Source organism: Brassica rapa, chromosome A09, assembly GCF_000309985.2.
Source record: "Brassica rapa cultivar Chiifu-401-42 chromosome A09, CAAS_Brap_v3.01, whole genome shotgun sequence".
In the NCBI taxonomy this organism is placed as follows: domain Eukaryota; kingdom Viridiplantae; phylum Streptophyta; class Magnoliopsida; order Brassicales; family Brassicaceae; genus Brassica; species Brassica rapa.
In genome coordinates, this window is record NC_024803.2 from 9,031,541 (window position 1) to 9,058,565 (window position 27,025).

Genomic DNA, 27,025 nt, shown 5'->3' on the forward strand with positions numbered 1-27,025 from the left:
ATACTTTAAATTACTTGTTTTCAGTTATATGTGTAAAATCTTGGAAGCATTTATCATTTAACGTTAGTTTTTACTGATTATTGACCAAAATTGAATAAAACAAATTTACAAGGACTGCAGTACAATTGTAGAAGGTGTATGAAAGAAATGGTTGGTGTTTTGTCTTGTCATGAAGGCAAGGATCCAAGGGGGAGCGATCAGAGATGGCAGAGCCGGGCGGGCCAGGTACGTATCCAACTCTGAACTTAAGGATGTAAGACCAGCTGCAACACGGGATATTAGCCATTTCTTAGCGCTAATCCTTATGCTTTTAGATTAAAAAAATAATAAAAGCCGACGTTACGCTGAGGTTGAATCCTTAATGAAGGATTTATTTGCGGTTGATCCTTGATGCGCTGGCAGCGTGTGATTGGAGCGTCGAAGGAATGTGTTTGGTGAGAGGAAAAAAACGCGTTCATTTCTCGAGTGTAGCCGGAAAAAAAAACCTTTCCTCCTCTCCCGGCGATAACAAAGGCGACACTGCGATCCGGTTTGTTCAAGGTAAATCGCACCATTTTAAGTGTATTTTTTTTGCATTTGAAGTTGCTGCATGTCAATTTAGCCGTGTTTATGGGTTCGATTGTTGGGATCAATTAGAGTTTTGGTTTAAAATCGATTTGGGGATAAAATTCAAATTAGGGTTTTCGTGTCTATGTTTTTTTTGTGGGGATCAAATAGATTTGAGGTTTGTTAATCGAATCGTTTGTGGGGATCAAATAGATTTGGGGTTTAAATTCGAATTGGGATTAATATCGAATAAGGGTTTTCGTCTGTGAATTTTTTTTCTTACAAAATTCATTTCGGGTTAAAATACGAATAGATTTGAGGTTTGTTTATGGATTCGATTCTGGGGATGAAATAGATTTAGGGTTAAAATACGAATTAGGGTTTTCGTCTGTTCTTATTAGTTTCTTGGTTGTTTACCCAGAGGTTTAGTAGGGATTTTGATCCGCTTAAACGTTATTGGTCTTATAGGTTCTGAAATGGAGGACGAATTGAGGGATATGAAAGCACCCAAAGCATACTACAACATGCTTCATTTCGTTGCAGATGCGCAACAGGGGATTCCCCAGCTGTGCCCCTGTGGATCTATCACGAAGGAGGTAGTCGATGAAGAGAATACATATGACTACCTCCCCGGCAAAAGATATTTCATATGCAAAGATTACGAGGTTTGCATTCTTCTGTCCATATTTATCGAGCTCGTCCTTCCATATTTATTTGTTGTTGGATAAATTGTTTTCTGTTTTCGCAGAATGACGGGTTGCATTTCAGACAACCATGGGTTATGGGGATGCAACAAGAGGTTGAGAGACTGAAAGTACGTTTTCACGAGCAGGAGAAGCTTCTGCGAGAGTGCGAATCACTTAAGGTGAGTTCTGTCTGCTTGTTCACTCTCTTTTTAATCATATTTCTAAGAAATTAAATGTAGTTTATCTGATGTCTTTTCAGGGGCAGGTGCGGATGCTGCTTAAGCGGGTGGCTGAACTCGAAAAAAGAAACTTACCGGTTTCAAACTCAGGTTAGTGTTTGAACTTACCAGTTAAAATTCAAATGGAAATTAGTTTGTAGTTAGAAAAGAAACTAGGATTGTGTAACCGTGTAACTTTAGTAGTTGAGAATAGTTGAAAACAAGCTAGAATAGTTAATGTTTCTGAGCAAATAACTTGCAAGTTTGTAGATAGGAAACAACTAGGATTATTAATGCACACCAAACCCATTTAATTATGCGTAACTGCATTGTTTCCTTTAAGCCTAAAACCCATTTAATTGTGGTGAGCTGTTCTGATAGGACTGTTTTCTACTAGGATTCAATAGAGTCATTATTTAATCGCCTGTGTTTCTACTAGAGAAACACAGTTTTCTTCCTAAATGGCGAGATCCGGTGGTTATGTAAACCTCGTAATGAGTCAAGGGCCAGTTAATCTGGACCCCTGCGACCCTCCTCTCTTTACTGGCCAAAGTTCTGGTGTGTCTAGTGTCAAAGAGAGGAGAAAATGGACAGTGAAAGATGATTTAATCCTCATCGGTGCGTGGTTCAACACCAGCAAAGACCCCATTGTGAGTAATGAACAAAAGGTAGGTGCCTTCTGGAACAGGATTGTAGAGTACTACAACTCCAGTCCTCAACTGGTTGGGACCGCCCCACGAGAACTTGGGCCATGCAAGCAAAGATGGGCTAGGATCAACGAGGGAGTTTGCAAGTTTGCTGGTTGTTACGACATGGCACTGAGGGAGCAGAGAAGCGGGCAAAATGAGAACGATGTGATGAAGTCTGCGTTGGATATATTTGCCAATGACCAGGGATCGAAGTTCAACTTCGAACATGCGTGGAGGGAGCTTCGGCATGATGTGAAGTGGTGCTCAACATATCTGGAGAAGGACAAACGCAAACCAGCGGATTCCCAAGCCGACGGTGAAGGGGCAGTGCCTGAGCCAGAGCCAGAAGAGCGACCAATAGGGGTTAAGGCTGCAAAGGCTGGTAGCAAGAGGAAGAAAACTGGAAAAGAGGAGGAGTTGGCGAAGCTGGAAAATTTGATGGAGTTAAAAAAAAAAATATCCCAGCAGAGTTTGCTAGAGAGTTTGCTTACAAAGCCCGATCCTCTCTCTGAGATGGAATCAGCTCTGAAAAACAAACTTCTGTCTGAATTGTTGTAGGGTTTGTTTAGCTCTAACCTAAGTTTCAGCTGTTTCCATTAGACTAGTTAAAACAAAAACATGTCTTCTGTTTCCATTAGAGTTTGCTTGAGAGTTTGCTTACACACGTGAATTTCTTCTGTTTCAGGTGAAGTACAAGACGATGTCACGGGTTGAAGACAAAAGCTGGTATCAAGTCACGGGTTTGTATGCTCTGTTTGTATTTTCATGTCACTAGACCATGTCACGGGTTGTTTGTATGTTGCCTTTATAAATCTGCTTGTAGACTCAAATGTTATGCTATTTCCTTTGCTCTTCTGCTTCCTTTGTACTCTCTAAAAACGGATGTAATGGTGTTTTAGTGGAATCTATTTCCTTTGCTCTTATGCTATCTCGTTTGCAATTGTTTCAACAACAACGATCCCAGCTTGAAAGAAGAAACCTTCCCACCTTCATCTTCATCACCGATAGGTATGAGTTAATTGTAGTAGTTTAGTTCAAATTAGTTAGGTAAATATATGAACCATCAATTGTTTAATATAATGATGTTTTAAAAAAAAATTAAGTTAGGATTATTTCATTTATATATGTCGACAAACGTGACATCAATTGTTTAATATGAACCATCAATTGTTTAATATAATGTTGTTTTAAAAAAAAAAAAAGTTAGGATTAGTTCAAACGGATGTAATGCTGTTTTTCAAAATAAGTTCTGATTATTTCATATATATTTATGGAGACAAACGGAGTTGATGCTTTTTTAAAAAAAAAAATCATATATATATATATATATATATATATATATATGTCGACAAGATCACAACAATATATATACCCAGAAAAAATTATAAAAACGTATATTTGTTATAATGTTTGAAGGAAGGATAGCCTAATATGGCAGATGAAACCGACCGAAGACTCGATGCGGCTGTCAATGAGGATTTTGATGAATATTTTGAAGAAACATACAACAGTATTCTGGAGAATCGAACTACAAAAAAAAGAAACGTGCGTACGTCGAAAGAAACCGAGAAGCGGGCCACAGCCGTCTATGGAATGACTATTTTAGTGAAGCTCCGACATTTCCGCCTCATTTATTCAGACGCCGTTTCCGCATGAGCAAGGAAGTATTCATGCGGATTGTCGACACCCTCTCAGCAAATGCTCCATTTTTTCAACAAAGAAGAGATGCAGTCGGAAGGTTAGGTCTATCAACATTACAAAAGTGTACTGCAGCTATCCATATGCTTGCGTACGGCTCTGCGGCTGACGCCGTCGACGAATATCTCCGACTAGGTGAAAGCACATCACTTTCATGTTTAACAAATTTCACAGAATGTATAATACAACTATTTGGAAATGAGTATCTACGAAGACCCACTCCAGAGGATCTTCAGCGACTACTCGATATTGGAGAGATACGCGGCTTTCCGGGGATGATAGGAAGCATCGATTGTATGCATTGGGAATGGAAGAATTGCCCAACAGCTTGGAAAGGACAGTACACACGTGGATCGGGAAAGCCGACAATTGTCTTGGAGGCTGTAGCTTCACAAGATCTTTGGATATGGCACACCTTTTTTGGTCCTCCAGGTACATTAAACGATATTAACGTCCTTGATCGGTCACCTGTTTTTGATGACATTTACCAAGGCCGCGCTCCAAGGGTAACATACATGGTCAACGGACACCAGTATGATTTGGCTTACTACCTCACTGACGGTATATATCCAAAATGGTCAACATTTATCCAGTCCATCACACTCCCTCAAGGTCCTAAAGCAGCGTTATTTGCTAAAGTTCAAGAAGCTACCCGGAAAGATGTGGAACGTGCTTTTGGTGTATTGCAAGCTCGATTTGCGATAGTGAAAAACCCAGCTCTATCATTGGACAAGGAAAAAATAGGGAATATTATGAGAGCGTGTATCATACTACACAATATGATCGTCGAAAACGAAAGAGGTGGTTACACTCAGTACGATACATCGGAATTTGAAGAAGGAGAGTCGAGCAGAAGTTCACATGTAGAGCATACTAACAACATGCCTTCACATTTCGGTAATATGCTTGGTCTACGGAATCATGTTCGAGATAGGCGTACACACGAAGCATTGAAAAATGATTTAATCGAAAATATTTGGAACAAGTTTGGTAATGATGAAGATGTTTAATTATTGTATGTTTGCTTTTAATCACTGAATAAAAAAAATTAAATTTTTTTAAAAAATTAATAATTTTTAATTCCTAAGGATTTCATTTTGAGTAACACCATTGGACATACATTTTAGACTCAAATCCTTAACTATTCAAAAAGCAAAAAAATATACTATTATAATCCTTACCTACCATTTCACGGTCTCAGATTGGACTAATGAGTGGGGCGCACCTGTGTTCATGCGCTACGAACCTGGTTCTGAGCCTGAGGAAAAGTGCTGCTTTCTTCCGTGGATAAGACGACGTGAGGATCAAGGACCTTTTCTCACGCCGGAAGAAGAGGAACGCCTGTTTGAAGAACAAGTCGAGAATAGCCAGGTTTGTTTGATTTTCATCTAATTAAGAGCCTTTTGTCTAAGGAATCTAATCATGTGATTATAATTAGGGTTTTGACATCAACTTTGAGGAGTTCAGCTGCGTTTTTAATTACGTACCAGTTGATTTCGATGAGAACTACTATTTCAAGGATACAGACACCACCAGAGGAGTAATAGAGAGGCTCTCTCCGGATTCCCGTGAGCTTTATAATGAAAGAATGGTCTGAATATGTTTTCTATTGTGCTTTTCTTTTAAAAAAATTATATGAATGTTTTTAAACCCTTTTTGTTTTACAGGATCAAGGTTATGAAATTGTCGAGGTTATCAAAGCCAATACTCACCCGACCGGTACTGCTGCCCATATGTTTTACATTACCTTTAGAGCTAAAGAGCTTTCAGATGATCAGCCAAAAGACTTCCAAGCTATGGTCTGCTATTTCTGTTATACCTCAAACAAGTACCACTCCTGTGAACTGAAACCCGAGAAGAAAGATACTATTAATTAATCCAGCGTTTGAATCAATCATTAGTCTGCAGCAATGTCATGAATGGGTTGCGTTGGTGCATCCTTTTCTACTTTTTATAATACTGCGCTCTACTTATCTGGACTGTTTTGGCAGTTCACTCCATTGAACCTGCTGAGAAAGAAGACGTCAAGAAAGTCAGGTATATCAAATATCTATCTATAAAAAGGCCTTCTTTACTTTGTTGTGTGTTTCTATTTTAGATGTCTTTCTTTACTTTGTTGTGTCTTTTCCTTTTTGTGTTGGTTTTAGATGGTTCTTGCTCTTACGTACATATATTAAAATGTGTTTTTCACTTTGATGAATGTTGGTTATTTTTTATTGATATCATCAGGCTGACACAGGAGGTATCTACTGCCTAATCATGCATGGTGGTGAGACGACCGAGTCCAGCTATGTATCGAGACTTGTACTAGGTTTACCATTTGCCTTGTTCGTTTGGTGTGTTCGAAGTTCAACTTCTGCTTTTGTTGTTCGTTTGGGGCTTTCGAAGTCCCCTAGTTCTGTTGTTTTTGTTATTCAAACATTAGCTAGTTCTGCTTCGAACTAGTGACTAGTAAATATGATTACCTTTTTGAATTTTTTCTCTTCACCTAACTATTTTGTTTACCTTACCACCTTTTCACTAATTCACTCTGTTTTCACCCGGTTAATTTCTCTTTATCCATTCACTCTCTTCTCTCTATAAAGGGAGGATTAAGTGACTCCTCGGTGTAGCTGAACAAAAATAATGAACTCATAATAGGAAACCACTAAACTTGTTTAACTAATCAAGTTCATTCTCATAAAAGAATGTTGAATCATCATTTTTTTTGTCAACTTTATGTCGTTATTGTTAATACAAAAGCTTACATCAATTCAACCATGCCAAATTATTACATAATTTTGATTTGTTTCTCTTGCTTTTCTTAGCCAGTTGATCAACATGGGCTACAAACTTTTTAGGAACATCGTTTTGGTCATATTCTGGAAGGAGAAGGTGTTGAATGTTTGTTCATCCAGTTGATCTACCTGGGTGAATTGTAAATTAATGTTTAAGCTGTAAAAACAATAACATATTTAAATTGAATTGTAAATCAATGTTCAATCAACAAGAATCATATTTTCCGTCAAAACAATAACATCATATTTTTTATCTTCAAAATCGCATTTTTGTCAAAATTACAAAATCATATTTTGATCAATTTATAAAATTACATTTTCGTCAAAACACACGAAATCAGTTTTTATGCCAAAACTGAAAAATACTTTTTTCGGCTCACCACATAATGGTATTTTCGTCAAAATACTAAAATATATTTTCCGCCAAAATCGTTCATTCATTTTATTCACAAAAACTATAAAATCACATTTTTTTTCTCTAAATCCCACAAAGTCATATTTTATGCCAAGATCTCAAAATTATATTTTTCTGTCAAAAACGGAAAATACATTAAAGAAGTCTTTTCTCACGGAGGGTTATGTAAAATTCAATACATGTTTTTTGTTTTGTCATAAAAATATTGTTGTAATTTCACTAACCTATACTTTTGTATTCAAAATCAAGTTTTGAGTTATTGTTGACAATTTTTAGGGGTGGATGTTGTAATTATGCTTTCTTTAAGACAAATTTATATATTAAAAATTTCAATGTCATACAAAGTTTAATTCATATTTATTTATTTCAAATTAATATCAAGAGAAACTTACTAAATTATTAATAATGAAAGTTTTTAATTCCAAGAAAATAAAGCCAAAACGAAGAAGGTCAAGATGTGTTTCAATGTATAGATACTAAGTTTTTAAGCAATGGTCATATTATCCTTTTCTTCTTGGTCTCGTTTTCATTAGTAACTTCATCAATAGCTTGCTTCTTTGTATCTTCTGTTTCGTTTTTTCCGTCCTGCCCAATTTCACAACCAATACTTGAACTCTGGAAAGTAGGACAAGCTTCTCATCTTCTTTTTTGATGTTATCATCCATCTCTGGTTCATTTTCTTTGGTTGTTGTTATATCTTACAGTTCTTAAAATATTGAATTAATATTACTGTCATTATATATTGTGAATGATGGGTTTATATTAAACATCACCTTTGCTGTTATGGTATCATCTTTTGGTTGAAGGAGAGAATTTTCTTTGATAATTCAGGTCACCGTAAAACTTTGGAAAGAAGCTTTGAAGTTGTAACTCGGCAACCTTGACTTGGAAGTCCATTGTCTTTCCAATAATGTTTAGAGGACGTTTTGGAACATTTTGATTGTCGTGATTGTCTCAGGCACATGAGGCAACACATCAAAGGCGCCACCAAGATATCTGCATCAATCTCTAGCATGATCTGAGCGTAATATAGTTCTTAGGGTCTCAAATGATCACACACATAAACCGATCTTTAAATCTCAAAGGTATTTGAATTACTAAATGGGATCTGAGAACTTTATCATGCAGTGGATGCAATACGCTCTTTGACAGTCATGTTTTAAGGAAAGAAGCTTTATAAACAGGGAACGTCAACACAACCCCTAGATGATGAGAAGCCAAACAACCTAAAAGGGCTTGTCAAGACAGCTTTTCCTGTTTCTCTAGCTCGCAAAATGTTCTGACGATCCTCCTGCAAAAGAAGCAATGTGATCAGAGGTTGTGCTACTAATGGATACAGAACCAAGCTATTGAAACCAGAAGTATATGCAAGATCACCTCGCTGACATCATATCGTGTGATTCAAGGTAAGAGACACTATCTTGAGAGAATAATATTACAGGAGCATACTCATCCATAACCGGTGAAGACTCTCCTCTGTCAATTGTCTTTATAACCCAATTATGCTGACTCTCAAACATCTCTCTCTCTGAGTCTGAGCATTCACAACTTTTTCTGGATAAGCCACTCCACATTCTTAAACAAAAATTTGTAATATCTCTGAAAGCCATATTATAGCACATGCTGCGTTTGTGTTATGATATGAAGTTAGGAAACACATGTGACTCGATACTGCACTCGAGGAGGGCGTTAAGCTTATTCACGTGAGTTATCGGCTTGGAAACAATGACGGAGAAAGGGTGATTACTGTGATGTCGTCGCGGCAGAGAGGGTTTGAGAGGATAGTTGCGGTGGCTTTCATAAGTTGTACCTAGCCAATCATATTATACACATGCAACTTTCTCGTACGTAGCCTTCTCACAACAGAACATTTTCAATTTCTCCATCACGATGCCCTTCCGCACGTTTTGATTGCTTCTATTCTGACTGAGGACAACGACGTCTCCTTGCTCTGTCACTGGTTTCACCAGAGATCTCGATTCAGATGTCGTCCGAGAGATTCCCGCCGTTAGATGTCGAGACTTACCTCTCTCAGTCCAGCCTCGATTCTAACTTTGCTTATTCTTCCTGTATTTTTTTCACAGCTATAGTTAAAAGCAAAGAAGATAGAAACTGATGTGTGTGTAATCACGAAATGTTTTCATTGGCTTTTGAAATGTTTTTTAATTGACATGGCAGCTCCATATCACTTGAAAATGCTGATGTGTCAGCTGCTGGAGACAGACTTGTGCTATTTATTATTGAAGAAAAAAAAGAACTAGGGTTGTTCGTTTGTATCAGAACGCCGCGAGGTCATATCTGATTCGAGAGGAGCTATGTATATGGGGCATGATCTTCCAGGTACAGAATCCAACTTTAAACCTAATGAGTTATAACATAACATAGAACTGGTAAAATCCCTAATTCTCGAGATTACTGTCGATCAGATTGGACTACAATGGATATAAAAGCCTATTTGCTATACGAGCCTGGTTGTGAGCCTAGGAATATGCATATTCCGTGTATTAGACGAGGTGAGGATGAAGGGCCTTATTACACACACGAAGAAGAGGAACGCCTCATTAACAAACAAGTCGAGGAGAGCAAGGTCTTCCATCAATCTTTGGATGTTGAATTTATTTTATTTTATTTTGAACCGTGGGGGAATCTTTTGTGTGTGTTTTAGGGGTTCGACATAGATTTCAAGCAGTTCCGATACGTTTTTAACTACAAACCTCTTGATTTTGATGACGACGAGATGGCCATTGAACCAGAAACCACCAGAGAGTTAATGGACAGGTAAGATTTCTAGACATCTTGAATAATAAATGAGATTAGAAAGAGATTTGAGAGGATTATTAAAGAGATTAGAGATTAGAAATTGGAGATTAATGAGATTTGGAAATGAGATTAAAGGCTAGAGAGAGAATTCAAAGATGACCAGAGACTTTTTATTATCTTGCTTGAATCTTAATGAAGAGATTATAAAGTTTATATAGAGAGGATACAAGGGTTTTAAGAGCTTGAGAAAGGCTGTCATGGGCTTCTTCCTTTCTGGGCCGAGTACTGTAGCAACAGTCTCAAGTCTGGTGCCTAACTTCTCAAGTCTGGTGCCTTAGCAACAGTCTCAAGTCTGGTGCCTAACTTTTCAAGTCTGGTGCCTTTGATATCCTTCTTTCATATAGCTTGATCTCTTCATCTCAACACTCCCCCTCAAGCTTGACCATGTGGAACAAGTCAAGCTTGGAAGCCATGAGATCTCCCTCATTAAAAACCTCACCAAAGAAAAACCCATTGGGACAAAACTTTGATGAGGGAAAAAGAGTAAAGACCTCATGGTAAGGGGTACTAGTTTCTCTTGCCAAGATCTATGAGTCCCAACCTGATATGGATGGACTCCATAGTCTTTTGCCGCGCAGCCTTAGTGAACACATCAGCCAACTGATCTTCACTCTTGGTGTAGCATGGTAGAATCACTCCAAGACCAATCATTTGCCTCACCTTGTGGCAATCTACTTCAATGTGCTTGGTTCTCTCATGGAAGACTGAGTTGGAGGCTATGTGGATTGCTGCTTGGTTGTCACAATGCATGGTCATTGGTGTAGCTTGATCAATCTCCAAGTGCTTCAGGATCCCTTTGATCCACACCAACTCGTTGGTAAGCTTCAGCATGGCTCTATACTCAGCTTCTGCACTAGAACATGAAACCACCTTCTGCTTCTTACTCTTCCAAGTAACCAAGTTACCACCAATGAATGTGCAGTAGCCAGTAGTTGATCTCCTATCAGTCCTATCTCCTGCCCAATCTGCATCACAGTAGCCCACCACTTCAGTGCTTCTGTTGCAGCCCATCCACACTCCAAGATCTTGTGTTCCATTCAGGTACAAGAGCACTCTCTCCACCATGTGCCAGTGATGCTCCCTTGGAGCTTGCATATGCTGGCTCACCTGATTCACAGCAAAGCAAATATCAGGTCTAGTGATGGTCAAGTAGATGAGCTTACCCACTAGCTTTCTATAAAGCTTTGGATCATGAAAAGGCTTGCTATCTTCAAGCTCCCCCTCACGTGGCGCCTTGTACCCATCTTCCATGGGCATCTTGGCTGTCTTTCCTCCATAAGCACCTGCATCTTTCAAGAGATCAAGTGTATACTTCCTTTGAGAGATGAACAAACCTTCCTTGGCTCTACACAACTCAATGCCAAGAAAGTATTTCATCTCTCCCAAGTCTTTAATCTCAAAAACAGATTTGAGAAACTCCTTGGTAGCCTTGATACCATCATTATCACTACCAGTGATGATGATATCATCAACATACACAAGGAGAACAACAATACCCAAGGGAGAAGTGAGAGTGAAGAGAGTATGATCAAGCTCACTTTTGCGGAATCCTTTTCCATTCAAAGTAGTGCTCAGCTTGTGGTACCAAGCTCTAGGAGATTGCTTGAGACCATAGATAGCTTTCTTTAGTCTCAATACATTCCCTTTCTTCACCAGATGCTCAAGACCAGGTGGTGGATGCATGTAAACCTCATCTTCTAGCTCTCCTTGAAGAAAGGCATTCTTCACATCCATTTGCCAAAGATCCCACTCGAGATTCACAGCCAAAGAGAGCACAATCCTGATAGTATGGAGCTTAGCAACTGGAGCAAATGTATCAATGTAGTCCTCTCCATATGTTTGAGTGAAACCTCTTGCAACAAGCCTTGTCTTGCGCCTATCTATCTCTCCATTTGGAAGATACTTGATGGTGAAGATCCATCTACTAGAAACAGCTCTCTTCCCTTTTGGCAATGCACTCTCATACCATGTCTCATTCTTGATCATAGCATCACTTTCAGCCTTAACTGAATCTCTCCACTCTTGTATCAGCATTGCCTCTTCATAGCTTCTTGGAACATGACTCTGATCCAAGCTCACTTGAAATGCACAATGCTCTTCTGGATATTGAGCAAAAGAACACACAGCTTGAGAAGAATGTTCCACAGCCTGGGCATTGTAGTACACTCTCGTGTTTACCCATTTGGAAGGCTTCCTATTCCGTGTGCTCCTCCTCAACATGGGACCTTGTACAGGTTCTGGCTCTTCCACATTGTCCTCTTCTTGCGCATCATCTCCACTAGCCTCAGCTCCTCTTTGATGATTCACAGGCTCCACACCTTGATCACCACTAGCCTCAGCTTCTCCTTGATGATTCATAGGCTCCACACCTTGATCACCACTCTGATCATGAGAACTAGAACTCTCTTGACCACTTGAACTACTCTCTCCCATCCCTTGGTTAAGAGTCTCTGATTCATTCCCCCCCTCATGATCAAGAGTAGGAACATGAACTCCATCAGTAACTGGTGCACTTTCGTGACCTCCATTTGTTGTTGTAGTAGGCGCATCCCTTGATGCACTACCACCTCCTTGGTTCACATTGATACCAAGATTCTCCAGTATAGTTCTCAAGACTGTTGCTCTATCTGAAGCCAAATCTTTCAGATCTTCTTGGTTCTTCTCTTCAAAATACCCTCTTTCCTCCACAAACTTCACTTCTCTAGAGATCATCACTCTCCTAGTGTCTTCATCATAGCACTTGTACCCTTTCTGGCTGGTAGAGTATCCAATAAACATAGCCTTGGAGCTCCTTGCTTCTAGCTTATTTCTCAACTCACCAGGAACCATTACATAGCATAAGCACCCAAAGACCTTGAGATGTGAGAGAACTGGCTTGTACTTGTTGAGCACCTCAAATGGCGACTTCCCTTGTAGCACAAGAGTAGGTGTCCTGTTGATCAAGTAGCAAGCAGTAACGACAGCATCACTCCAGAATCTCTTTGGGACATTGGCTTGAAACATCAAGGACCTAGCGACCTCCATCAAATGTCTGTTCTTCCTCTCAGCCACACCGTTTTGTTGAGGAGTGTATGGACAGCTAGTTTGGTGAAGAATCCCACTGCCAGATAGGTGTTGCTTGAATGCATTGCTTATGTACTCTCCTCCATTATCAGACCTGAAAACTTTAATCTTGGCATGATATTGGTTAATCACATAAGTTTGAAAGTTTCTAAATGCATCAAGCACCCTATCTTTGGTTGGAATTAAAGTTAACCAGGTGTATTTGGATTTTTCATCAATGAAAGTGACATAATACTTCTGATTTTCCCTAGATAAGCAGGGAGCTGTCCAAACATCCGAGTGAACAAGATCAAAGCAATTTTCATAAATAGTAGAAGAGTTTGGAAAAACAGTTTTACAATGCTTGCCTAAAATACAAGCTTCACAATCATTATTCTCAAAAGAAACACCTGGCAACATCAGTTTTAAAGCTTTATTATGAGGGTGTCCTAGTCTAGCATGCCACAATGCATTCTTGCTTAGACTAGTAGAAGCAGAAGAAAAGGAACAACTAAATTTTGAACTAGGAGCAGAGAAGCTCAAATTCTCTAGCACATAAAGATCTCCCTTGGTAACTCCACTTCCAAGCACCTTATGGCTTTCAATATCCTGAAATTTTACACTGTTAGGGCTGAAAATGACATTACAATTCAGATCAGTAGCACACTTCTTAACTGAAAGAAGATTAGAAGTAAAATCAGGCATATAAAGCGCTTTGGAATCTTTATCAAATAGCTTGAGCTCTCCTATTCCTTTAATAGGAATTTTAGCACCATTGGCTATCATCACATTACCATGAGCAGGTTCAATGTTGTTAATCAATCTAGTGTCACTTATCATGTGATGAGATGCACCAGAATCAACGAGAGGCTTATATGAACTAGATGTGGAGTTAGCTAGATGCGCTAGTATACTAGAGGGCTTATATGCATGGGCAGAATCATATGCATGATCAATCCTATCAAAGATACCCTTTCTAAGATGATTATACATGTCAAATGAGTCCTCTAGTAACCTATCAGTTCTAGCAATCATAGAAGCTCCATGAGAGTATGCAAGGGTGTTACCATGTTCCTTGAAGAGCTTGATGAGAACATCCAAGTCTGATCTCTTCAAGTATTCATCACCACTAGTGCTGCCTCTAGAACTAGGACCACCAGTATAAGCCACCAAAGACTTCCCATTATCCATCTCTCCAGCCTGTTCCTTGCTTGCACCACCACCACTACTCTCCACCATGTGAGCTTTGGCCTCTTTGAACTTGGCTGGCTTCAAATGAGGATGTAGGATCCAACATTGGCTCTTCTTGTGGCCTTGCTTCTTGCAGTGATCACAACTCCTACCAAACTTCTCATACTTGCCATGGATGGCCTTGTTAGCTTGTGCAAGTTCTCCCTGATCTCCTTGAGCTTGCGCTGCTTGATTTGCCAAAGCTAGCTCCTTTCCCTTCTTGTTAAATAGCTCCATGTTTCCATATTCCTTTTGGATCCAAGCACACACCTCTTCTAGGTTAGGTAGAGTCTCATCTCTCAACATGTGCTGAATGAACCCTCCATATGCTGGATTCAAAGTGAGAAGCAGTCCAAAGACTTTATCCTGCTCCCTTCTCTTGTTAAGCTCCATTGGATCAATGGTATTTGGCCTCAACATCTCTAGTTCAGACCACAGTGCTCTGTACTTGCCCAAATGCTTCTCAAAGTCCATATCTTCTTGTACTAGACTATTGAGAGCTTGCTTCACCTCAAAGACCCTGTTGAGATTTGAGGTGTTTCCATAGATTTGCTTCAATGTATCCCAAAGTTCTTTAGCTGTATCACAGTAGCTATAAGCATCCATCAAGTTCTGATCCAAGGAGGCAAGAAGAGCATTAATCACCATACAATCAGCTTGTTGCCATTTATCATAGGCAGTCTCACTTTCGTCCTCTTCTTCCTCCTTTTCTTTGATCTCTTGCTTTGGAATCACACTGGATGTGAGATGTTTGAGCAATCCCTTGCCTCCAATAGCATTCCTGGCCATCCTAGACCACACAAGGTAGTTGTTTCCCTTGAACTTGGTAGCAATCTTCATGTAGACTCCACCACTATCTTCCATCTTTCAAAAAGCTTCAATCTTGACTCTAGTAACCCACTAGCTTGAAAAGACTTGAACTTTTTCACTTAGATCCTTAAGAACACCTCAAAGACCTCTCAGTTTGTACACAAAAGCACCAATACACTTCAAAGACTTGACCTTTAAGCTTGAACACGGATCTGAGCTCTCCAAACCACCAAAGAAACCAGCTTTAGGCTAGTTCTTCAGTAAAAACACCAACAAAAACTTTCTTGAGATTTTCAAAGATCTAGCCTTGGATATTCTCAAGAACACTCAAGAACTCAAGAACATTCACCCAGGCTCTGATACCATAAGATTTCTAGACATCTTGAATAATAAATGAGATTAGAAAGAGATTTGAGAGGATTATTAAAGAGATTAGAGATTAGAGATTGGAGATTAATGAGATTTGAAAATGAGATTAAAGGCTAGAGAGAGAATTCAAAGATGACCAGAGACTTTTTATTATCTTGCTTGAATCTTAATGAAGAGATTATAAAGTTTATATAGAGAGGATACAAGGGTTTTAAGAGCTTGAGAAAGGCTGTCATGGGCTTCTTCCTTTCTGGGCCGAGTACTGTAGCAACATTCTCAAGTCTGGTGCCTAACTTCTCAAGTCTGGTGCCTTAGCAACAGTCTCAAGTCTGGTGCCTAACTTCTTAAGTCTGGTGCCTTTGATATCCTTTTTTCATATAGTTTGATCTCTTCATCTCAACAACAGGCTCTCTCGTGAATCCCTCGAGAAATACAATGAAAAGGAGGTCGAACACTAGTCTTGTGCTTTCTGCTTTTTAATATATACAATATATGTGCTTATTTTTTTTCTTTTTTTTTTTGTTTTTTATAAAACAGGCTACACACTATGAATTTGTGAAGGTTACCAAGGCCAATTATTACAATTCAGCTACAGCTGCCACAGTGTATTTCATTACCTATCAAGGTAAGGCTTCTTCCGATGATGAGCCTAGAGACTTCCGAGCTAAGGTCGTCCATAACTATCATACACCAGCCAAGTACATCTCCTGCGAAATGAAGCCATACAAAAATGGTACTTATTTTCTTCCCCATATGTAACAATGACCAGCTTTTAGACCAATCATATTTTTGTAGCATGGAAGTTCAATTGATTTACGTCTGTCTCTTTCTTACCGAATATGGGCTTATCTTTGTTTTGTTTTGCTTGTCTTTTTTGTTTTGTACTTTGGTTTATATAATATTGTGCTACTTATTTTGATTCTTTTGGCAGTTCACTTCATTGAAACTGCCGAGAACGAAGATGCCAAGAGAACTAAGGTATATGAAATATCTATATCATATGTTTGTGTTACCTTTGATGAGTCTTTCCCTTTGTGTTGATTTTAGATGGTTCTTGTTTTTTTTGCCAAATATTTGAATTTCCATTAGAAAGGGAAGCGTTTGTAAGAATATACAAAGTTTAAAACAGATTATGATCTACCTTGGCAAAAAAAAGGAAAAACAAGGTAAAGCATAACATTACGGAATTCAGGAAAATTATTCATTCCTTAGCCAGTGTTGCATTAGACTGCAATTCTGCCTTTGATTTCTCTTTGACAGAATAGCATCACGAATGAAACGGTCCAGAAGCTTGAAAGTGATGGCCGGAGGCGTGGAGATGTTATCGTGTAGACGCTTGTTCCGCTCGGACCAGATGCAATAAACAGTAGCAGAGACAACTAAGCGCTTGAGGAGAGTTGGTACGGTGTCTTCCTGCGAGCATAACCAGTGGGTAAAAGCTGTCCAAGTATGAAACCCAAAGAAACTATAACCCATCCGAACAAGACACAGATTCCACAGTTCACTACTCCACTCACAGCGGAGGAAAAGATGATCTCTGTCTTCTGCAAAAGTGTTACATAGGCAGCAAGATGTGATGATATTGAGACCCCATCTCTCCAACCTTACTCGCGTGGGTAACCTGTCAAGCTGGGCCAGCCACATTAGGAAGGAGTGTTTTGGAATAGCACCTTTAAACCATATATGAGTAGGACCACGTTGTCGCAGAGCCTCCCATGTGTGTTTAGCTGAGAATTTATTGAGCGGAGTATCATTGACCAGCCAGAAGAAAGAGTCAGAACTGGTTTGTAGAGATGGCAGAGGAACGGTTGTGAGGAACGTTTGAAGTTCTTCTGCAGCCTGAGATCTTGCGCCTCCTAACAACCATCCAAACGAGTCACACGTGTCTGAAACAGAGGCAAGTAAGGGAATACCTAATAACCGTGGACCATCAAATCCAAACTGCTCAATAAGGGGGCCAAGGGGAGTCCAGTTATCCCACCAGAAGCTAATCCTCCTCCCATTACCCAGTCTTGCACGTAAGAACCGAGAAGCTAAAGGCCGAAGCTGCAGGAGGGATCTCCAAGTCCATGACTTAGCATTGTCTATATCGAAATTCCAGAAAATGCCCTCCTTCAGTCTGTTAGCTCTCATCCAAATAGCCCACAGGGACGACTCACTTCCAAACAGCAGCCAGATCAGTAGATGGTTCTTGTTCTCTCCTCAGATTGACAAATGAGCTATCTAATGTCTAAGACTGTATGTGAGATGCAAGGACATCTGGCTAGACTTCTACCTTTATGCGTTGTGATATTTTGTGCACATTTTTGTTGTCTCAGTAAAACTGGATACTTTTGGATATATTTAAAATGTTTTGGAGATTTCATGTTTTCAAATTTCAACTAAGAAAATATGTAAAAATCAAAACAAAATATATGACAGGCAGAATCATGGCAAGACTATTCATTCTCTAGAATATGTTGAACTGCCTCGCTACTTCTGGCACATAGCTAGACTCGGTCGTCTCACCACCATGCATGATTAGGCATTAGAAATTTAGATACCTCATGTGTCAGCCTGATGATGATATCAATAAAAAAGGCCTATTAAGGAACACAATGGAAATATATTGTGATTTCAAATACCTATTTCAAATATCTACGTCTTCGCAACTTTCAACCAAACACCCTTTTGCCTAGAAACATTTCTAATGACAATGTATTAACAAACAACAATAATAGTATTGTTAACAACTATTTTATGTTTACTTAATTATAATCAGTGTAAAAATCGCTTACAGATTCAGAAGTCATAATGCCTTTCCATGTTTTTAGGCATTTCTGCAACCTGTAAATTGGTAAAGCAAAAGAATATTAAAATAATCTAGCTTAAAATTATTCTAAATTCACACTCGATTTCACACTTATTATGCATAAATATAAAGTACGTATATCCGAAGAAAATCCATCAATGTTTCTCTTGTCCCCAACCTCATGGATTAATGGAGCGACTCAACTTAATGTGAGGCGAAAGGTCTAAACACCGTGGGAGGAGTCTATGGGTCCAATTGGGGTTAGAGTTGTCCAGACTTTAATAGCCTCTAAATCCTATTTTTACCAATCAAGCTTTTTCTAAATTTAATAGTTCTAAAGTTCTCAAAGTCATTTCATATTTTGATATGCTTATATCCTCACTTACGTGACTTTAGAAACAAAAATAAGTTTTTCACTATTAAAAATATTTTTTTATCTTTCCTACAATAACTAAAATACTTATTCTAGTTTATATCAATTTTATCATAAACTTTGTTTGATAAATTAATCATTGTTATTTATTTTTTTAGATCCATATTGTATTACTTTCATTTTCATATATGTGTTTTCATTATTATTTTTCATAACTATATATTTATGATGAAAAAAAAACATTTTTATTTACTGTTTTTATGATTTATATTAATTTTTATTTTTTTTAATATTTAAAATAATATTTACAGAGCTAACAACCAAAGTCTCTACAGCCAACACTCTAGAACGATACCCTAAATATATACTAATTATTATATTGTGAACGAAATATATATGTGTTTAATTGATATGCTACATTAATTTCTACCAAGTTACTTCTTTATTCAGTTTGAAATATATGGTGATTCCACTCTTAACCATGCAGTCTCCTATAAAGGACCAAAAATCAAACTAATTTTATCATGTGTTCTGATTGGGACTTCGATGGCTTTATTAATATCCAACTAAGTAAAGATATTTACGTTATTACATTCGATGATCTGTTGCAAATGCTTAACATATCAGTAACCGAAACGTTTTTATATCAGTAACATATACTAATGTACATATATATTTAAGAAGTTGGACTTGAATGAACTGGTGACCTACTTAAAAACAATGCTTCTTAACTATGTCGTGTCCCAACACAAACGGTTTTCAAATTATCGTGATTGTCATTTGCAAGATACAAAGTATCGTGATCCCAACCACGCCTTCCTAGTTATTTAATCATTTTCTCTTTGCGTCTTTGTTTCTGGAAGCTTTTAGTTTTGAGGCCTAATATTGATAAAAAAAAAAAACTTATTTGCAAGTGAAATTTCTAAGACATTTATTTTCAGAAAATTCACATTCTCTAAAGTTATTGCACCTTGTTGACACATAACAATATCCACAATCATGAAAAAGAAAACAACCCAACACACAAATTATATTACACCCACAAAGAAACCATCAGCCACATGACGGAGATGATTCACAGTTTTTCTTGGTAAGATTCAGGAGTTTATTTGTGGAATTCAATAACATAATATGAGTAAGCACGACATATGATTTCACAACGACGAAAACCCGAATCAGAGGCCAAAGTCTCGAACTGGGAAAGAGACTTCTCCTTACCACCCGATAATTGTGTTAACATTACCATGTCCTTCGCGAGCACAACGTTAGAAGCAAAGTCGTTGGCCTTTGGTTCTAGAGGTGTAATCATGTCGATTATTATCACCTTTCCTTTTTCGGAAAGACTTCTCCAACAGTTTTTGAGAATTTTCACACAGTCTTCGTCATTCCAATCATGTAGTATCCACTGTAATAATTTATCAGTTCTATTGTAGTTAATATATGATTTACCTAAGTGACAAAAAAAAAAAAATATATATATATATGATTTACCAAGCAAGTATATATATCTGGTAATGATAAAAATCCATTAAAATAGTGTATATATTATGAACTTACTTTCATGAAAATAGCATCTCCTTTCGGAATTTCTATAAACATGTCTCCTGAAACCTGTTCCACTCCTATATATATAACCAAATATTAAAACTGAGCAAAACAAATATAACATATGTTAATGTGATCTATCACTACATGTAATACCTGGATATAGAGGAGCATGTGCTAAAACCGAGGCTAGATCGAAATTGATGCCTTTAATATGAGGATACTTGGAAATCACTAGACTTATAACAGTTCCAATTCCTCCTCCCACATCCACCAAAGTGTGTACATCTTCGAAACCTCTATAAAGTTCTAAAACCTTCTTCATGGTCAACGTGGACGCTTCCGACATTGCCCGGTTAAATTTCTCGGAGAATCGTTCATCCGAACCAATATATTCAAAAAGTTTCATGCCATGAGCAGAGACGCATGCATCCTTTCCTTCTAATATCACATCTTTGAGATGTGTCCTTTGAATATGTTTATAAAGATTGTTAATTGTGTTGTAAACTAGTTTAGTTACATGGTTTATAATAACATTATTGCAAACCGGTTTAATTATAAGAACTATTAGCGGCTTGTTGTGTATAATTAAGCAGTACTTACCAAGTCTTGAAATAGACTTCGCTTAAGTTGACCATGAAGAGAGGCGCAAGAGAACCGGATCCGTCTCCACCGTTCAAGAAAAATCTGCAAACCGGTTCAGCTGCATATACCCTCTTGGAATTTTCGTTTTCTTCGGTTTCAACCATACGGTACTTCAAGATCGAGTGACTGGCTAGTAAAATCAGCATCCGGTCCAACAAAACCGGTGCCTCTGGGTTAGTAGGTTTGGTTGGGAGACGGATCGTAATCTCATAAGAGGAGAGCCAGACACCTTCATCTACAGCTGTGATTGTTTCGATGACGCCAAGCTCCAAGGCCGCTTTGAGAACCATGGGGAAGGCAAGTGTGTTCACAAGACTCTCTGCTTGCAAGCTCACAGTTTCTTCATCAAATTTTTCTTCTTCTTTGATTTGACTTGGTTTAGTGGAGGAGGTTAAGGGATCTTGAAGTTGGTTTGCCATTGTTGTTGGCTGAAAAGTTGAGAAAGACAGATAACAAAGGTATAGATGGTAAGAGATAGTTGGTTGCAACGTTAATTTCCAGTTTAGTGTAGTTTTATAGGGAGAAACCCCAAAACCTAATTAGTGCCAAATATTTTATTTTCTTGGGAATTGACGAAAGCCTAATACATGTGCCTAGTAGAACCAAATTCGTTACATCTTGTTTACATCGACTAAGTTTGTCGCAAATAAATATATACCCAGGGGATGCATGCTGGTATTGAAAGATCTAAAAAATCAATAAGTTTGTTTTTGGATGGCAAGGAATCAAGTGTTAGACAGAAAATAAAGAACTAATATGAAGAATGGACAGTGTAAAGTGGAATAAATTCAGGCTCAAGTGAAAGAAAATAAATAAATAAATACAAAGTTTTCGGTGGAATTGAGTAACTAGTGCAAGTGTTTTAATGTGTTAAGAATTACTATCATCTTCTTGTATTTTTCCTTTATTTTTAGTACTCCAAGCTTGTATAAAATAAGTTTTCTAATACTGATTTATTATTCTATTATAAATTATGAAAGCACTATATCGTCGATTTTATAATTGAAAATTTTACATATTTTGTGAAAGTTGAAGTCAGCAGCGGCCCAGGATACAAGCCATATAAGCATGTGCTTACGGCCATCGTTTAATAGCCAAATTGGTTTAGGCATAGAGTAAGAGTGTTCTTGGTGTTTGGTTCAAATCTCTTTGGCTACATTCTTTTCATTTCTTCTTTATTGTTTATTGATTACTAAATAACAGACCCAAAATATTTAATTTTGCTTCCAGCCCTTAAATTTTCCGGGCCGGATTGAAATCTAACAGTTTTACTTATATTCGATAACAGTTTTATAAAAGTGCATGTTTAACCGACTTTTTAAATTAATTTTTAACATATTTAACATTATTTTAGCTAACATTTTACATTTAAATATTATATTATATTTGGTTTTGTTGATTAGTTTTTTTTACTGATGCATGTTTAACAATTTTATTTACACTATACTGTAGAATTATAAAATTTTCTTCCATTAATTTCGTAGTTACATTCAAAGCCTAAACTCACAAATATATAAAGAGCTTTTAATTAAACAATTGAAAAAAGAATTTTCACAAGCTTGTTTGATTCGCTTTTGGCTGTGTTGATTTCTTGGTTTGTTTCCTCTTTTAGCTCTGTTGACCATCTGTTTTGAATCATGGCTGCCATGAACGTTGTTAGTGTCTCTTCTAACAGCTTATCCTTTCTTTATTTTCCGACATCATCCTTTGTAACAGGAATTTATACATCAACAATGTAAATATATAGTATATATAATGGTTTCCGAAACTATATGTAAATTTCTCCAACTTCTTGATGGCTCATTGAAATTAATGAAAACAAATTATGTTGTACACTATAACACTGTATACTCATTTTAATCAATGAATTAAGTTTGGCATAAAATATTTCTATTTATATGACACTTAAACAAAATTATTCTTAATATTATAAATTTTACTAATTGCAAATTGTATTTGGTATTTATTTATTTTTTTGAACAAATTGGTATTTTAACTAAAAGCATGGAGCAAACCCTTTCCAGAAGGGTATAATGCCTGTCTGAACAATGTCCTCCACAATATTTAAATGCAAATTATTGATAATGCTATCCTATGAAAGTTTAGGGGTGTTCAATCCGGATATCGGTTCGGTTTCGGTTCGGTTTTTTTCGGTTTTTGGTATTTCGGTTAGTAAAATATAACTACCATTCTAAATCCATATTTACTTCGGTTCGGTTCGTTTTATATACCGTCGGTTTTTGGTTTATTCGGTTTTATACCAAAAAAATATAATTATTTTGTTTGAGATCATATTATATGAATTTTAGAGTCATATTGTCAACACAGTAATTTATTAAAAATATATTACATGTTCAAATAAATGAACAAAAAAGTAAAAATGCTTCTACCATAAAATAAAATAATCAAATTTATAACTAAAATCAAAGCTTAAAATTTTGAAAATAAAAATATGAAACAAAATAGAAACATGAAATAAAAGTTTTTCCACTCTTTCATATTTAGTGTTCATTAAAGTCATGTTTTTTCAATTGAAAATTTTCCATTAATTATTGTCCATCAAATTTATAATCTTCATATTAATTTAGTTAAAACTAAAATAAATCAAAAAGATCAAAAAAAGACTTAGAAAATAAGATGTTTGAATTGCGATATATTGTTATTTAATTATAGTTCAAGTGTTTTAGAAATTATGGTTTTTTATTACTATAAAATTATGGTAATAGTTATTAACACAAATTTAACTTATGTAACAAATATATTTTCATGTATTGTTATAAAATAAATATATATTTGCATGTTTCTATTTTTAATTAGTTTTGTTCGGTTTATTCGGTTTAATCGGTTATATACCAAATCATATCCAAATCCTACGGTTTTTATAAAATTATATCCATTCGATTTATATGGTATATACCAAAACCAAACTATATTGTCTACTTCGGTTCGGTTCGGTTCGGTACGGTTCGGTTTTACCATACTGAACAGCCGTATATGAAACGTGTTATGTAGTCTCTGGCAGTTAATGTCATTGTGAAAGTTGACAAAATACGTTTTATTGAAAAACAAATGTCATCATTGGCATATGTGCAAGTTTCTTCTTATAGATATTAACATATTGTTGTTGACTGCAAAAATTGAAAATAAATTTATCCACAAGTTGGTCTTAATTAGGGGTGAGAAAATTTGTTGGGATTCCTAATTTGATTTGGGCTTTGATTTGTGTATTATATTTTTAAATCTAGATCTACATCTAGATCTAGATCTGGGTATTATATTCCTCTACTAGTGGTTTTCCCGGGCTACGCCCGGATTTTCTTATATAAATTTTAGTTTAAATTAATCTATTGTATTACTTTGTAAATATATATAATACATATTTATCGTTCTTACAAATATAATTATACGATGAAATTTAAAGTATTAGAGTGCAAACACTAATAACAATGAAAATAGATATTTTATGACTTAAAATTCATACGTTGTTGATTTATATATCTAAAATAATTAAACACTGAATTACTTTTTTTTTAAGTTTTATTAATGCTTTAGATGTAATTTTCAATTAATTTTATTTTCCTATAAACAAAAAAAAAGACATATTTTCTCAATTCCAAAAAATTGTGATATTTTTATTGTTTAGAATTATTTACTGTGTGCATCATCTATAGATCATATTTTTTGACAGGTCACTTGCATGCAAAAAGACAGACGTGTAAATCAAAATCTAACGCAAAGCGGTAAACACTTATAACTGAAGCTGTAAATAATGGTTGTCGAGGCACTTAATAATGGCATCGATTGCTGGAGAATTTCGTCAACTGCTTTTTCCTTCTTTGATGGTATTCTAACAATCATGCTTTCTATCTCTAACACCGACAATATATGTTGCGTCAAGATTGGAATCACCCACATCAGAAGTTGTCCAAACTCTATTGCTCCTTGACGTACTCATGGAGGAGATCATCTTTTTCTATTCTCTTCCTCAGCTGTTACTACATCAGTAAGAGTTTTCCAATCATCCCCACACCGTTATCATCATCATATGAATTTCCCGTTTAAGTTCCCACGTCAGAAGTTGTCCAAACTCTACTGCTGCTCATGATGCACCTCCGTTTGACCTATTAGAAGTTTGCTCCACAAAGCTCTCATGATGACATTTCCCACCATTGTCGTCCTCTTTTCTACAGACTTTTAAATTCTTAACTGGGTATCCCTCTCTTCTGGCTTTTCACTGCAATTAACACTCCTCTCCTTGTTCGGCACGGTAGGATAATAAGGATATCAAACCCAGAATCAATATATACGAAAACCATTTTAAAAGCAACAGCCTAAGTAGACAAACACACAATCAAAACCAAATCCTGAACAATCTGAAGAACATGAAAGAATGAAGATAAACTGAAATATATTTCAGCTGATAGGAAAATAATCATAAAAGGCATATTGGAGTTTCAGCCACTAAAGCCAACATATAACATTCGCTTTACCTAATCTTTAAGGGAATGGAAAGCAAAAATCTAGCAGACATGTAAAGATAAGCAATGCATAATTACCTTTAGACTCAAGAATCTGGCCTGGACTCTCTTTTTATGTTTAGCTTCCACTTGCATTTTCATAGCACCAACCTCACTCCATTAGGAGCTATGATATCCCGTGGCTACACAACAGTTATTGTACTTAATAGACAAGCACGGGAATGTAGCAAAAGAGTCAAAACAAAAAAATGATTCATTTATCTCATAACGAAGGCACTGAAGATGCCATGTCTTCCTGCAAGAATGATTCTTTCTCAAAATCATCATACACTTTTGTAATATTCAATACATAAACTGCATTCACCAGCTTCATTTGACAAACTCTTATCCAATAAAAGCTAAAGTCAAACTCAGACTCAGCAATGACTAAAAGAACAAAAAGCTTCTTTTATTTTGTTATATTTTTTTTGTAACACAAGAACATGGCATCATAGAATCCTAGTTTTCTATTCCAAACTAAGCTCAATTTAAGGCGACAAATAAAAACTATAGCCAGAAGCATAGAAAAAAAAAACAGTCTTTTCATTCAGCAAATCTTCCCAAGTTCACTTCCATAATTGGTACTAAACTAACTGTGCAGCAGCTTAGATCGGATTCTCAACGCTCTGAGACAGCAGATGTGGATTGACAATCTGCAAACAAAATCCATATCAACGAAAAACTCAGCATTTATTTCAATTAAGATAAAGAAACTAAGGAACTGAAGATAATAAGCTTTAAGTAGAGAACAACATCGATGTGGATGTTGACGTCATCGTTTGTAATAGAAGTCTGGTTACCAATTGGAATAGCTTATTTCAGACACGAAGCATGCTCAAATAGAAGAGTATGGATGAGGACGAACCTTTTCTTCAATAAATAGCAGCTCTACGCCTCCCCTTCTGAACCGTCGATGCGCTTGCTTTTTCGTCAACAACGGCGACAAAATCTTTAAAGAATCTAAATCGGGGAGGTATCAATCTAATACTTAAGTTCCATACGAATCAAAATACGGAAACTTTCGTCGGCCAGCACAAGGTCGAAACTCCAAAGCAAAAGGACGAACAAACCAATATCAATTCTGGGCCTGAAATGTAAATAAAAGCCCAAACGAAACTATAGTTAGTTATGGTGACACGTGGCAGCAAACGCCCTATGGAAAGAAAAAACTCTACTTTATTATATAAGATACTAGGGATTAACCCGGGCTACGCCCGGGATTTTTATTTTTTTCTAATTTAAGTTGTTAAATTATTTATATTTAGGCTATGATTTATATTTATATAAATGTTAAACTGCATGTCATAATTAACATTTATTTTTAAATTTTAACACGTTAAATTAACATATTTTTTACTATTTAAATATCTTTTTGTAATTTTATTGGCTATCTAGTTATCATATTTAGCAAAACTATCTTTTGAGTGTTGGAATAAATGTTTTAGAGATTTTATTAAACTGCAGAGTATTTTTGGATCGACCACATGCTCAACATTCGATCGATGCGTAAAAAGATGGTCGATCTCCTTAGCCAGGTAAGTACAATTTTAGCAAAAATATCTTTTATTTTAAAATATTAAGTATATAACTATTCTTTTTAATATTTTTTTAATTGTATTTTTGATTAAATTATTGTATTATAATGGTTATGTAAATATTTTTTGTGATGTTTGAATTTTTGTTGTTCGTATACTTAACCTAGATGATATTGATGTTTAACAATTTATTATTTTCTGGAAATAGAAAATAATGATATATCAAAACGTATCTAATACTTGTTAAATGATAGTATAATGTAAATTACATCCATTATTTGAAAATAAACATTTGTTGTTTTTATTTTTATTTTAAATC

General features: G+C 36.4%; 3 protein-coding genes and 1 long non-coding RNA gene across 13 annotated transcripts; 2 read left to right on the top strand and 2 right to left on the bottom strand.

Moving 5' to 3' along the window:
• The first annotated feature begins 307 nt into the window (after nucleotides 1–307).
• On the top strand, nucleotides 308–6,311 carry LOC103838072 (putative nuclease HARBI1). Of its 6 annotated transcripts, XM_033279455.1 has the most exons (8): nucleotides 308–1,211; nucleotides 1,295–1,411; nucleotides 1,492–3,147; nucleotides 3,556–4,734; nucleotides 5,039–5,208; nucleotides 5,276–5,428; nucleotides 5,505–5,874; nucleotides 6,067–6,311. In XM_033279455.1, the coding sequence occupies exons 4-7, from the start codon at nucleotides 3,792–3,794 to the stop codon at nucleotides 5,712–5,714; spliced, it is 1,476 nt and encodes a 491-aa protein (XP_033135346.1). In that variant the 5' UTR covers nucleotides 308–1,211; nucleotides 1,295–1,411; nucleotides 1,492–3,147; nucleotides 3,556–3,791; the 3' UTR covers nucleotides 5,715–5,874; nucleotides 6,067–6,311. The 6 variants fall into 6 exon arrangements, with proteins under 6 accessions (XP_033135346.1, XP_033135345.1, XP_033135347.1 ...); XM_033279454.1 differs by lacking the exon at nucleotides 308–1,211 and having other exon boundaries at nucleotides 1,221–2,693; nucleotides 2,825–3,147; XM_033279456.1 differs by lacking the exon at nucleotides 308–1,211 and having other exon boundaries at nucleotides 1,221–1,561; nucleotides 2,825–3,147.
• A 249-nt stretch (nucleotides 6,312–6,560) lies between these two features.
• On the top strand, nucleotides 6,561–17,701 carry LOC103838070. Of its 5 annotated transcripts, XR_627036.3 has the most exons (8): nucleotides 6,561–9,369; nucleotides 9,456–9,616; nucleotides 9,695–9,807; nucleotides 15,707–15,746; nucleotides 15,838–16,033; nucleotides 16,232–16,278; nucleotides 16,390–16,466; nucleotides 16,561–17,665. XR_627036.3 is itself a non-coding variant. In XM_033279485.1 (7 exons), the coding sequence occupies exons 1-7, from the start codon at nucleotides 9,345–9,347 to the stop codon at nucleotides 17,516–17,518; spliced, it is 594 nt and encodes a 197-aa protein (XP_033135376.1). In that variant the 5' UTR covers nucleotides 6,561–9,344; the 3' UTR covers nucleotides 17,519–17,701. The 5 variants fall into 5 exon arrangements, 3 of the variants coding, with proteins under 3 accessions (XP_033135376.1, XP_009112731.1, XP_009112730.1); XR_004451140.1 differs by having other exon boundaries at nucleotides 16,232–16,466; XM_033279485.1 differs by lacking the exon at nucleotides 16,390–16,466 and having other exon boundaries at nucleotides 17,507–17,701.
• A 1,669-nt stretch (nucleotides 17,702–19,370) lies between these two features.
• Nucleotides 19,371–21,721, bottom strand: LOC103838067 (indole glucosinolate O-methyltransferase 4). Its single transcript, XM_009114481.2, has 4 exons — nucleotides 20,613–21,721; nucleotides 20,166–20,476; nucleotides 20,022–20,086; nucleotides 19,371–19,869 (listed from the first exon to the last, which is right to left on the bottom strand). Exons 1-4 carry the CDS (start codon nucleotides 21,071–21,073, stop codon nucleotides 19,570–19,572), a joined length of 1,137 nt encoding a protein of 378 aa, XP_009112729.1. The 5' UTR covers nucleotides 21,074–21,721; the 3' UTR covers nucleotides 19,371–19,569.
• A 2,544-nt stretch (nucleotides 21,722–24,265) lies between these two features.
• Nucleotides 24,266–26,330, bottom strand: LOC103871260. The gene is made up of 2 exons (XR_633520.2): nucleotides 26,037–26,330; nucleotides 24,266–25,824 (listed from the first exon to the last, which is right to left on the bottom strand). It is a non-coding gene; the product is annotated as an uncharacterized LOC103871260 (long non-coding RNA).
• Nucleotides 26,331–27,025: the final 695 nt, after the last annotated feature.

Bases quoted from the DNA above. Each gene is read 5' to 3' on its own strand.
- LOC103838072 (XM_033279455.1), top strand. From the start codon at position 3,792: ATGAGCAAGGAAGTATTCATGCGGATTGTCGACACCCTCTCAGCAAAT. The intron at 4,735-5,038 runs GTAATATGCTTG...TCACGGTCTCAG, and splicing joins CAACATGCCTTCACATTTCG to ATTGGACTAATGAGTGGGGC. The intron at 5,429-5,504 runs GTCTGAATATGT...TTTGTTTTACAG, and splicing joins AGCTTTATAATGAAAGAATG to GATCAAGGTTATGAAATTGT.
- LOC103838070 (XM_009114482.3), top strand. From the start codon at position 9,345: ATGTATATGGGGCATGATCTTCCAG. The intron at 9,808-15,706 runs GTAAGATTTCTA...TCTCAACAACAG, and splicing joins ACCAGAGAGTTAATGGACAG to GCTCTCTCGTGAATCCCTCG. The intron at 16,279-16,560 runs GTATATGAAATA...TCTCTTTGACAG, and splicing joins AAGATGCCAAGAGAACTAAG to AATAGCATCACGAATGAAAC.
- LOC103838067 (XM_009114481.2), bottom strand. From the start codon at position 21,073: ATGGCAAACCAACTTCAAGATCCCTTAACCTCCTCCACTAAACCAAGT. The intron at 20,477-20,612 runs GTAAGTACTGCT...ACATATTCAAAG, and splicing joins GAAGTCTATTTCAAGACTTG to GACACATCTCAAAGATGTGA. The intron at 20,087-20,165 runs GTATTACATGTA...TTATATATATAG, and splicing joins ACATGCTCCTCTATATCCAG to GAGTGGAACAGGTTTCAGGA.